General features: G+C 38.9%; 1 protein-coding gene across 10 annotated transcripts; it reads right to left on the bottom strand.

Moving 5' to 3' along the window:
• Positions 1–1034: 1034 nt before the first annotated feature.
• Positions 1035–12588, bottom strand: LOC107955494 (uncharacterized). Of its 10 annotated transcripts, XM_041116761.1 has the most exons (5): positions 12447–12587; positions 12243–12347; positions 10997–11162; positions 10387–10496; positions 1035–10153 (listed from the first exon to the last, which is right to left on the bottom strand). In XM_041116761.1, exon 5 carries the CDS (start codon positions 9564–9566, stop codon positions 8274–8276), a length of 1293 nt encoding a protein of 430 aa, XP_040972695.1. In that variant the 5' UTR covers positions 9567–10153; positions 10387–10496; positions 10997–11162; positions 12243–12347; positions 12447–12587; the 3' UTR covers positions 1035–8273. The 10 variants fall into 10 exon arrangements, with proteins under 10 accessions (XP_040972695.1, XP_040972693.1, XP_040972688.1 ...); XM_041116759.1 differs by having other exon boundaries at positions 10401–10496; positions 12243–12588; XM_041116754.1 differs by having other exon boundaries at positions 1035–10496.
• Positions 12589–12907: the final 319 nt, after the last annotated feature.

Below are 12907 nucleotides of genomic sequence, written 5' to 3'. Positions count from 1 at the left end.
AGAATCTGATATACAGCAATAAGATGTGATTCCTTAGAATTGTGCATAAACTGACTTACAACACCTACTGCATAGGCAATATCTGGTCTGATATGGGACAAGTAAATAAGCTTCCCCACAAGTTTTTGATATGACCTTCTATCAACTGTTGTATCTTCTAATACATCTCTGAGCCTGTGGTTCACCTCTATGGGTGTCTTTGCTGGTTTACAGCCCAACTTGCTTGTTTCTGTCAACAAATCAACTATGTATTTTTGTTGAGATATGAATATTCCTTCCCGAGAGTGTGCCACTTCAATACCAAGGAAATATTTTAACTTACCTAGCTCTTTGACTTCGAATTCTTTTACTAGGCATTTTTTTAACTTCTCCATTCCTTCTAGATCATCACCAGTCACAATAATATCTTCAACATAGACTAATAAAGCAGTCATTCCCCCTGAAGATGAATGTTTTACGAACAGAGTATGATCTCCTTAACTCTATTTATATCTCAACTTGAGCATCACTTGGGTAAATCTTCCAAACCAAGCCCTCGGAGACTGTTTTAGTCCATATAAAGCCTTTTTTAGTCTGCAAACTGCTTGTCCTGTATTTGGACCGAATCCTGGAGGAACATCCATATAGATTTCCTCTTCAAGGTCACCGTGTAAAAAGGTATTTTTGATGTCAAATTGCTGTAATTTCCAGCCTCGGTTGGCAGCTAGTAACAACAACACTCTTACAGTGTTTATCTTTGCAACATGGGCAAATGTCTCAAGATAGTGTATCTCATACATTTGAGTGTACCCTTTAGCAACCAATCTTGCTTTGTACCTCTCCAAAGAACCATCTGAGTTAAATTTCACTGTGTACACCCAGCGACATCCCACCAGTTTCTTTCCTTCCGGTAATTTCACTAAGTTCCATGTCTTATTTTTTTCAAGAGCTTTCATTTCAACCTTCATGACATTTCTCCAATTCTCATCTTCTAATGCCTCGAATACAGTTTTAAGAATGGAAATAAAATTTAGGCTAGTAAGAAAGGCTTTGTGGTTATGGGACAAGTTTTTGTAAGACATGAATAGGTGCAAGGGATGTTTTGTACAAGCTCTAGTCCCCTTTCTAATAGCAATGGGAAAATCATCTAAATATGTAGTATTAGAATTCAAAGTAGGTTCAGCAGTTACCTCAGGTCGTATAGGAGAAGAAGATGATTGAACTTGCACTGGTGCCTTTTTCCTTGAGTAAACCAGTAACGGACGAGTAGTGTCCTGAATTCCTCTTGATGATTTGGGTGTACTAGGCTCAATTTCAGGTTGTATAGGGGTCATTGTTTCAAGTTGGGCAGGTTGGGTAGCAGGCAAGGTCTGAGTGAGAATGTTTGATTGCTAGACAGGAGCCGAAATGGGAGTGTTTAGAGCTGGAATGAGAGTGTTTGGTTGCTGGATAAGAGCTGGAATGTTAAGAAGAAAGAATTCTTTATCCTTATCTTCTGTGAATAAGATCTCCCCCTGAAGATAAGGACGAGTGAAGAAATTTTCTTATTCAGCAAAAGTAACATCAACTGTTACAAAAAAATTTGTGGGTAGATGATAGCACTTGTACCCCTTTTGAGTGGAAGAATATCCAAGAAAGACACTTGACAGCCCGTGAATCAAATTTCCCTCTATTTTGAGAATGAACATGGACAAAGGCGACACAGGCAAATACTTTGGGAGTAAGATTACTGGAGGTATTGAAATCAGGAAAAAATTTGGCTAGAACTTGCATAGGACTTTGAGATTCAAGGACCTTTGTAGGCAATCTATTTAACAAATGAGTAGTAGTTAGAACAACCTCCCCCCAATATTGTTTAGGGACGTTTTTTTGGAACAATAGGGCTCTTGTAATGGCTAAAATGTGACCATTCTTTCTTTCGGCTACACCATTTTGTTGGAGTGTACTAACACAAGATGACTCATGTATAATGCATCTTTCTTGAAAATATGTTGAGAGGAATTGATTGAAATAATCCTTGGCCTTGTCTGACCTAAACCTTTTTATTTCGGCCCCAAATTGTGTTTTGATCATGTTGTAAAAAATTGGAAAGACAGGCCTAACATCAGATTTTTGTTTTAAAAGGAAAATCCAAGACACACGAGTACAATCATCAATAAAAGATACAAACCACTGAGCTCCAGAAATATTTGAAATAGTGGATGGCCCCCAAACATCACTATGAACAAGAGTAAAAGGAGTGGATGTTCTTTTATTGCTTACTAGAAAAGAGGTACGTTTATGTTTAGCAAGTTCACAGATATCACAATGAAATTTTTCAACAGTTAATCCTTTGAATAGTGAAGGAAACATAATTTTAAGGACTCTAAATGATGGGTGACCAAGGCGAAGGTGATAGAGCCAAATTTGGTCTTTATTGGTTTTAATAGACTCGGATATGAGAGATAAAGGTGAGAAATTCAGAACACTAACTTCTTCACTGGATTCTTCAAGATAGTATAGGCCATTTATTTCCTTAGCATGTCCAATCATCCTCCGCATATTCTGTTCCTAAAAAAGACACCGATTGTGATAGAAAACCACTTTACAGTTAGAGTCTTTGGTAATTTTTTTAATGGATAAAAGATTGGTAAATAATTTTGGAACATGAAGGACATTTTTAAGAGTAAGGTTTTTGTTTATAACAATATCACCTTGACTGGCCACTGTGATCACAGAACCATCAGCTACTGTTATTTTTCTACTACTAGTGTCATGGGTTGCGCATGGGAGCCCGCAATCATGACATATCTGTGCGATCCATCAAGAAGGAAGGAGGTTATTTGGCCCAATCGGACTAGCCCGTTGCTTGAAGAGATTGAAGCCCCATCTACAAGTTAGACAAATATGGAAACATGACCTTGAAAGATATGATTTTATATTCTTAGAGATTTGATTATAGATACCCTTTAATCATAGCCGTTGATGTACTTGATTTTGTACCGTTGGATTTGGAGAGGCTCAACTATAAATAGAGGCATCTTCCCTCATTGTAAAGCACTTGAGTTTTGAGCAATAAGAATTCTTGAGAGCATTCACTCAAACTTTTCTCTCTTGTGTTCTTATTTTCCTTGGCTTGTTCTTGTCTCATTCTTCTTTCATCTTGTTGGCTTTGAGTTGCTTTCGCTTGAGTTGTGTTTTGGGAAGAATTCTGTTGAATCCTTCTTTTGTGGAAGTTAAGCTAACTTAGGCATTTTTGGAGTAAGAAACTGCCTAAGGCCACACGAATTGTAAGGTAAAAATCCTAAGTTCGTGACAGTTGGTATCAGAGCGGGTTCGAAAGCACTTTTGAGATATGTCGAAAGAAGTTGTTGATCAGAATGAGCCAATAGAGACCCGTGGGAGGGCTAGAAAGGCTAGTCGGTCGAGGGATATGCTGTCAAGCTTGGAAATTCGAGTGGTTAATCTCGAGGAGTCCGTTGGTGACATGAAGGAGACACTCGAAGTGGTCCTGACCCGTATGGAGGAACTAAGGGAAGATAGCAAGGAGTTTGTGTTAAACTCCCTCAGATCCACTTCAGACAAACTGACAGAGGGACGAAGCTCTTGAGGCCCTGCTAACTGCCATGAATGAAGAGATTGCTGAGCTTAAGGGGGAGCTCAAAATCTATAAGGCTGCCCTGAGAAGTGGGATGTTGGCTTTGGGACCGAAGCAACGTCATGTGGATGTTTCAAAACCCGAAAAGTTCAAGGGGATTAGGTCCGCAAGAGAAGTGGACTTCCTGCGGGAATTGGAGCAATATTTTCGAGCAATTGGCATTGAGGATGATGCCACCAAGGTAAACACCGTTTCAATTTACTTTTCTGATGTTGCTCTCTTGTGGTGGAGACGTAGGTCCACGGATGAGAAACGTGGAGGAACGACCATTGAAACTTGGGAGGAGTTCCAAAGAGAGTTGAAGAAGCAGTTTTATCCGCAACATGCTGAAAAAGAGGCTCGTGCTAAGTTGCGTCGGCTTACGCAACAAGGCACTGTTCGAGATTATGTTCGGGAATTCAGTGAATTGATTTTTCAGATCTTAGACTTGAACGAGAAAGAAGCATTCTATTGGTTCGAGGATGGTTTAAAAATGTGGGCCAAGCAAGAGTTGCGTCGCCTAGATATCACCGAATTGACTTAAGCTATGGCCAAAGCAGAAAATTTCTATGATGTTGGGGAAAGAAAGTTTGATAATAATGATTCTTCCAAACCCAAGTCGAAACCCAAAGACAATGGTGGGGGAAACAAGGATCAAAGGGAAAAGAATAACGAAGGCCCAAAGTCTAGTCAAGGTAAGCCTTGGGATAGAAAAGGACCAATGAAGTGCTTTCTTTGCCAAGGCCCACATAGAATGAGTGTCTGTCCAAAGAAAGCCACTTTTCATGCCATGGAGGCACGCGAGGAAGCCGAAGATGACACCAAAAGCCTCAATTCGATATTAGGAGGTGTCGAAGAGAAGTCAAGCAATGGGTTGATGTTTGTGGACATCATTGTAGCTAGCAGAAGATTGAATGCACTTGTTGATACTGGTGCGTCTGATTTATTCATGTCTAAATAAATGGCAAAGGAACTTGGCCTTAGAATCGAGGAAGATTCGGGACGAATCAAAACGGTAAATTCAGAAAGCATTCCCATAACGGGTGTGGCAAAAGGGGTAGAACTCAAACTTGGCGAGTGGACGGGCAAAGCGACCATTAAGGTAATCCCACTTGATGATTACGATTTTGTAGTTGGATTAAGTTTACTTGACAGGCTTATTGCGGATATTCACCCTTTCGAGAATTACATGACAATCTCCGATGCAAATCAACGATATATGGTGAGAATGAAAAGAAAAGGAAGCATGGAGGGAAAAACCTTGTCGACAATTCAATTTGCCAAAGGAGTCCGTCGAAATGAAGTCTCCTACCTAGCTACCTTGAGAGACAATATGGATGATAAATTCGATAGGGAAATTCCAAAGGAAGTGGAACGGTTGCTAAAGTCATTTCAAGATATAATACCCATGGAGTTGCCCAAAAGATTGCCATCTAAGAGGGAGGTGGACCACAAGATTGAGCTATTGCCCAATACTGAACTACCAGCAAGGGCATCATATCGGATGGCTCCACCGGAGCTAGAGGAATTGCGAAAGCAGTTGATAAAACTTTTAGATGCTGGGTTCATTAGACCATCTAAAGCCCCGTTCGGTGCACCTGTGTTATTTCAAAAGAAACATGGTGGATCTTTGAGAATGTGCATCGACTATAGAGCCTTAAACAAAATCACTATAAAAAACAGGTATCCCATTCCTCTTATTGCAGATTTGTTCGATCAACTTGGTAGCCCGAGATGGTTTACTAAATTGGATTTGCGATCGGGGTGCCACCAAGTGAGAATAGCCAAAGGGGATGAGCTCAAGACAGCCTGTGTAACTAGGTATGGGTCCTTTGAGTTCTTGGTGATGCCATTCGGGTTGACAAATGCTCCGGCACATTTTGTACCCTAATGAATAAGGTATTACAACTTTTCTTGGATCGTTTTGTGGTTGTTTATCTTGACGATATTGTGATGTATAGTAAGACGCTCGAAGAGCATGTGGGACACTTGAGGGAGGTGTTCCAAACTCTACGAGAAAATGAGCTATATGTCAAAAAAGAGAGATGCTCCTTTGCCCAACGAGAAGTGCCATTTCTAGACCATATTGTGGGAGGTGGCACGATTCGAATGGATGAAAGTAAAGTTCAAGCAATTGCCGATTGGGAATCACCAACCAAGGTGACGGAGTTGCGGTCTTTCCTTGGATTAGCAAATTACTACCGTCGCTTCATTGAAGGCTATTCCAAGATAACTGCACCATTGAAGGACCTATTGAAAAAGGGTAAAATGTGGGATTGGGACCTTCAGTGTGAGAAAGCCTTCAACCAAGTGAAGCAAACGATGACGAGCAAGCCTGTACTCGCATTGCCAAATTTTTCAAAGGCATATGAGGTACGCACAGATGCTTCAGAGTATGCGATTGGAGGGGTGTTGATGCAAGATGGGCATCCGATTGCTTTCGAGAGTCGAAAGCTTAATGAGACGGAACGGAGATACACGGTCCAAGAAAAAGAGATGACGGCAGTGGTGCATTGTTTGCGCACATGGAGACACTATTTGCTGGGTTCCAGGTTTGTGGTATTCACTGATAATGTTGCAAATAGCTATTTCTTAACCCAGAAAAAATCCCCCAAGCAGGCTCGTTGGCAGGTTTTCCTAGCAGAGTTTGATTTTAGCATGGAATACAAGCCGGGGAATGCCAACATTGTGGCCGATGCACTTAACCGAAAAATGGAATTTGCAACGATAAGCCAACTTGAGTCCCTTATTAGAGCGCATTCAAGAAGGACCGTCCCATGATCCCACGGCCAAAAATCTGATAGAGCTTGCTAGAGATGGAAAGACGAAGCGATTTTGTCTCGAGGGAGAATTGCTATACACTCATGGGCAACGTCTATATGTGCCTCCACATGGGAATTTACGAAGGGAAATCATGAAGGAATGCCATGATTCAAAATGGGCTGGCCATCCAGGAATACACCGTACCTTGGCTATATTGGAGGATCGATTTTATTGGCCTCACATGGGTGATGATGTGGAGGCCTATGTGAAAACTTGTTTAATCTGCCAACAAGATAAGGTTGAGTTGAAAGCCCCTGCTGGTTTGTTACAACCGTTGCCCATTCCAAAACGCCCATGGGAGAGCTTGTCCATGGACTTTATCACAGGCTTGCCTAAATCTGATGGATTTGCAAGTATTTTTGTTGTGGTGGACAGGTTTTCAAAGTATGCAACTTTCATCCCCGCAACCAAGGAGTGTCCCGCTGAGGAGGCAGCTCGCTTATTCCTTAAGCATGTGGTGAAGTATTGGGGAGTACCATAGTCTATCATCAGTGATCGAGATGGGCGATTTACGGGTCGATTTTGAACCGAGTTGTTCAAGTTAATGGGCTCAGACTTAAACTTTTCTACTAGTATGCATCCCCAAACTGATGGGCAAATCGAACGAGTGAATGCATTGTTGGAGACGTATCTTTGGCACTATGTAAGTGTGACACAAAAGGATTGGCCAAAGTTGTTGGACGTGGCCCAGTTTTCGTACAACTTACAACAAAGTGGGGTAACAAACCAGAGTCCGTTTGAGATAGTGACAGGGCAACAGCCGCTTACACCCAATGTGGTTGCAACTCGTTATGCAGGACTGAATCCAGCAGCTTATCGATTTGCGAGGGATTGGCAAGAGCAAAACGATCTAGCTAAAGCTTGTCTACATAAGGCAAGTAAGCGCAACAAGAAGTGGGCGGATCGAAATCGAAGGGACGTGCAATTTCAGGTTGGTGACCCAGTTTTTGCCAAACTACACCTAATTTTGCGACATGATGGGTTACACAAAGGACTCGTTCGGCGGTATGAGGGGCCATTTCGAATTTTGAAGAAGGTAGGCAAGGTGGCCTACAACCTTGAGTTGCCTGAGAAGCTCAAAGTTCATCCAGTATTCCATGTGAGTATGCTTAAGCCATTCCATGAAGATGGAGAAGGCCCAAATCGGAGCAAGTCTGAACGAGCACCAATGGGGGCAAAAGTTGCCTATGATCGAGAGGCCGAGAACATTGAAGCTGATCGTGTGGTCAGACGTATTACCGACCACGGCGTGAATACTTGGTTCGATAGAAAGGATTCCCGGATAGTGAGATGAGCTGGGAACCTGCTGAAGCCTTATGGCAATTCCAAGACAAGATAGATCGATACCATGCGGAGGACGCGACGAGGGCATCGCTAGATTCGGTGGGGGAGAATGTCATGGGTTGCGCATGGGAGCCCACAACTATGACACATCTGTGCGATCCATCAAGAAAGAAGGAGGTCATTTGGCCCAATCGGACTGGCCCGTTGCTTGAAGAGATTGAAGCCCCATCTACAAGTTAGACAAATATGGAAACATGATCTTGAAAGATATGATTTTATATTCTTAGAGATTTGATTGTAGATACCCTTTAATCATAGCCGTTGATGTACTTGATTTTGTACCGTTGGATTTGGAAAGGCTCAACTATAAATAGAGGCCTCTTCCCTCATTGTAAAGCACTTGAGTTTTGAGCAATAATAATTCTTGAGAGCATTCACTCAAACTTCTCTCGTGTTCTTATTTTCCTTGGTTTGTTCTTGTCTCATTCTTCTTTCATCTTGTTTGCTTTGAGTTGCTTTCGCTTAAGTTGTGTTTTGGGAAGAATTCTGTTGAATCCTTCTTTTGTGGAAGTTAGGCTGACTTAGGCGTTTTTGGAGTAAGAAACTGCCTAAGGCCGCACGGATTGTGAGGCAAGAATCCTAAGTCCGTGACACTAGAACAAGGTGTATATGAAAAAAAAATTTGTGAGGAGTGGGTCATGTGGTCTGTAGCTCCTGAGTCAATGACCCAAGAACTTTTGGTATCTGTATTTGAGACTTTAGAACTTTGAGGAGAGGATATACCTGAAAAAGCCAAACTACAAGTACCTGTTGAAGAAGTTTTTTCCAATGATCCCAGCAAATTTTTTAATTTCTCAATTTCTTTATTGAATTCAATAAGTAATTCCTGAGAACTGTTTTTTTTATCTAGCTGTCTAGCTGTATTTGCTCGTCCTTGTCCCTTTGATTGTCCACCTTTTTTTGAAAAATTTTTGTTTGTTGTTTGTGGCTTCCCATGGAGTTTCCAGCATCTGCCTTTAGTGTGACGAGCCTTTTTGCAGTAGGTGCACCATACGGAATCCTTGTTAAAAGACTTTGTACGTTCTATCTGTCTATTATCTTCACTAGTTGGCTGCTCTAGGCCAAATCTCCTCTCATTTACAGCATTAGTAACCAAGGCTGAACTATCCACTTGATTGTTCTCCACCATAACTCCTCTTCTTCCTTCCTCAGCACGAACAATTGCAATTGTTTCATTTAGTGATGGTAGTTCCTCTTTTACAAGTATTTGAACTCTTATTGCATCAAACTCAACATTCAGTCCAACAAGAAAATCATAAATTCGATCCTTTTCAACAAACCTTTTCAGGAGTGCTGCATCTTCACTGCATTTCATCTGAATGCACTGGTAATGATCCATCTCTTGCCACAAACTTTGCAACAGATTGGAATACTCCGTGATTGATCGACTTCCTTGCTTGGTGGATGAAATCTTAGTCTTGATTTCATAAATTTGAGCAGCATCTCGAACTTTAGAATAAGTCTGCTTCACAGCTTCCCATATTTCTTTGGATGTGCTAAGAAACATGCATGTATCACTGATTTCTGGCATCATAGAGTTCCATAACCAAGACATTACCATAAAGTCTTGTTCATCCCAAGCATCAAACTTAAGGTCCCCTTCTTTAGGTCCAGTTCCGAGTAAGTGACTCAGCTTTCCTCTTCCTTTCAAGAAGGTACGGACCAGTTGGGACCATTTCAGATAATTTTTTTCATTTAGCCTGTAGGCTACTTGGATATTCTGAAACTCACTTATTGGATTTGAGTTGTTTACAGAAATTTCTGAGCCCTCCCCAGTGTTACTGGTCTTGACAATTTCAGTCATGTTGTGTCTGAACAAGTTCTATAGACTTGAGGACTAGTTGGGAGTCAGAAAAAAAACAGGCTAAAGAAACCGGCTAAAAAATCTCAGAAATCGGGCTAAATAACAGGCTCTGATACTATTTGAAAAACAGGATATTTTCTATTATATTTTCCACAAGAGATTACATACATATTTATACACATAGTTAGCCTAACAGAATAATTGTAATGATACTGTACAGCCTTAAAGTTAGGGATAGAATATTTTTAGAATCACATTTGATATACTCAAATATTCTGAAATCTGACAGAAGTTAATATGAGCTCTATGCATGAAGTGAGAGATCATAAACAGTGTTGGCTTGTATGCTTGTATGCCTGTATGCTTTTATGGAATAAATGTTGCAAATCAAAGTATTTGCATTGCTTGTATGCTTTTATGCTGTGAGAAAAGATATAATTGCCAGCACAAAAGGGTTGGCTTAATCTACATCATTGTCCACTAAAATTAAAAAAAGAAAAACTCAGAAATAATAAATCACCTTTCACCAATAAAAATAGGAGATGAAGTAAAAAGCTCCACTAATATAGCACCAACAACCCACATATCTGTAAACGCTACCATTATCAGACATCATTCAAGCAAAATTTTACAAAGGCTTCAATAAGCTAATGAAATAATTCAGTGATCTCTCCAGAAATCACACTCTAATTTTGTAAAGGGACTTCCCCATCTACATATATCAGAAAGAACTATCATGCATTGGCTCAATTCCTTTAGTCTTCCATTTATTAGGGGCATCAGATAAGATGAACAAGAGAAACGAGAATACTTTGTTTACCAGGGGTAACATACTCAAATGCTGCAGGGTTGTATTAGAGAACTTGTGCATGAAGTTCCAAGGGCTCCAAATGGTCATGCGAAACTGAATCTGCCTCATCCCTAAGATTCCTGCACCAAAAAAAAAAAGAAATATAATCACTTGCTTACACCTAAGATTGGCATCTCAAATCCATAATTAATCATTTAATATTACGTTGTTTGTTACTTTTTTTTATATTTGGCTTTTGTTTATGGGAAAAAAAATAAAAATTTTCTGAAAAATCAAAATTACAGTTATTTAACATAAAACGCATAATTTTACTTTCACCTTTTTCATAAATGATAGAATCATATATGCTCTCTCTATATAAATCATTCTTTCAAACGAGTATAATTTTACCTTTTAACAATTTCGCGAACACCGAACAGCAATTAAATCAAATAGCAACTATGTGGGAGCTTTAACCAATAAATACAAATTGTTTAAAAAAAAAGAGATAAAGCTTATATAATCAATAACAATGTCAAAGACTTAGAAGTCCAAATATTTTCTTTCAGATTTCACTGCATTGAGAAAACACTAAAATTTGAGCTAAAATTTCAAATTCACTAGAATTTTAAACACTTACAGATATGAAAAGTCAGTTTCACGAAGCAGATCAGCAACTCAACTAGCCTGAGCTTTAATTTGAGGTCGGTTCAAAGACCTGGAAGCTCCAACAGCCGGGTCGTCAAATAGCCAGAGCCCAGATCTGAAGCACCACAGGAAACAGGCAACGAAGGAAGCATCAAGCACTGCGCCACCTCGGAGTGGATGGTGTGTGGTTTGCATAAAAAACCACCATTAGTAGAATATAATGTTAGCTTCACAGAAGTTATTACATAAAAAAATTCTCTTATATGCCAAAAATAAGAAAAATGGAAGTTTTTTAAAACTAAATATATTAACTTGAAATTCGGTTTACAGCTCTAATCATCTATTAACAATTTATTAACAAGTTGAAATCTTTTTAAACTATAGAGATCAGAGACAGAGAGAGAAAACCTGTAGTTCAAAACCAGTAAATACCAATTCTTATACCAATAGTTGGCCAAAACGTTAGAGTACACCATTTAGTAAATTCAAATTGATAAACACCGTTACCAGTTGCCTATTTTCTTAAAAAATCCAATAAATAGTGTTCAATTCGTCTAAGCTGAATCTCAAAGCCGGGTTTTCTTTTTTAAATGAGTACTGTTAGCCATTTGAACCTACCAATAATATTGTAAAAGTAGAAAGACTAAATTATGCCAAATCAAATTAGAAAAACTGGATCCCAAATTTCAACATAATAAAGGGTCTAAAACCATAATTAGATCACTAAAATCAGGCTAGTTGTAAAAATATTGTTCAATTTTACCTGTGCCTGCATTGAACAACTACTAAATATACAAGCATTTTACTCATCTTAAGGATTTGGGACTCAGATAATAAATTACTACTTTTTTTTTTCATTTTAAGAAAAAGACATGATTTGTCTTTCATTTGCAATACTACTGACTTAAAGGGATGATCACTCCGCGCCCCCCTTGGATCCGTAGTAGGGATAAGCAGTTGGTATGAATCTTTCATATTCATTGTGTCTATATGGCCTGACTGGAATCCGTAAAATTCAAAGTTTTGATAGTTTATTTGTAAAATAAAAATTTCCATGAGATGTGATAAACCTAAAAAGCAATTACGAAAAACAATATTAGTTACATAAATCACTATCAGTCACTCTCCTATACTGATTTTTGAGAACTATTTCTATTGCAAGTTTCTTCCAGATAACTAGTAAGAGAAGTCTCAAAGGAGAAATTGTATCCAGAATCATGAGAAACAAAATACGATACCCGTTTTGAAAGGGATAAGCTTGTATACCCAAGCTTTTCGTACTCAACCTTGAACTGGAAAACACCATAAACATCCGGAACCTTAAATGACGCAGAATAGAGACCCTGCAGTACAAGAATGGACCAGTATTTTATGTGGATGACTTCCTACTAAGAGAAGGGTGTTTTCACAAACCATATAATCTAAACTGGCAAATAAAAAACCTTTTTGTCATTCGACAAAAATCTTATAAGAACTTCTTTCCCCCTTTTCTCCTCTAGGGTTTCGGCGTTTTGAAAAAGTTGAGAAGAAGAAAAAGGTTCTTCCCCTTTTCTTTTTTTTCTTTCCCAGTTTTTCTTACCCTCTTTTTTTATTATTATCTATTTTTATATTCCCATAAAATTTTAAAATTTTATAACATATATTAAACTATAATGGTTTATTTATTAGATAAATCTCTTAGTTATAATTTAGCTTTTAATTTAATAACAGCCATACTTTTACCACTTACATGATTTAGTCCCTATACTTAAATTGAGCACTAAAGCATCGAAATTATCTAATCAAAATTCAATTCACCTACAACATAACTCCATAATTATTTAATAAAAATATTTACGACATCGATTTACAAAAACGAAGTCACAAAATTAGATTTTTTAATACTACTAACTTTCGGGTCGTT

Source organism: Gossypium hirsutum, chromosome A07 (assembly GCF_007990345.1).
Source record: "Gossypium hirsutum isolate 1008001.06 chromosome A07, Gossypium_hirsutum_v2.1, whole genome shotgun sequence".
Classification (NCBI taxonomy): domain Eukaryota; kingdom Viridiplantae; phylum Streptophyta; class Magnoliopsida; order Malvales; family Malvaceae; genus Gossypium; species Gossypium hirsutum.
This window is presented reverse-complemented; position numbering and strand designations above follow the sequence as displayed.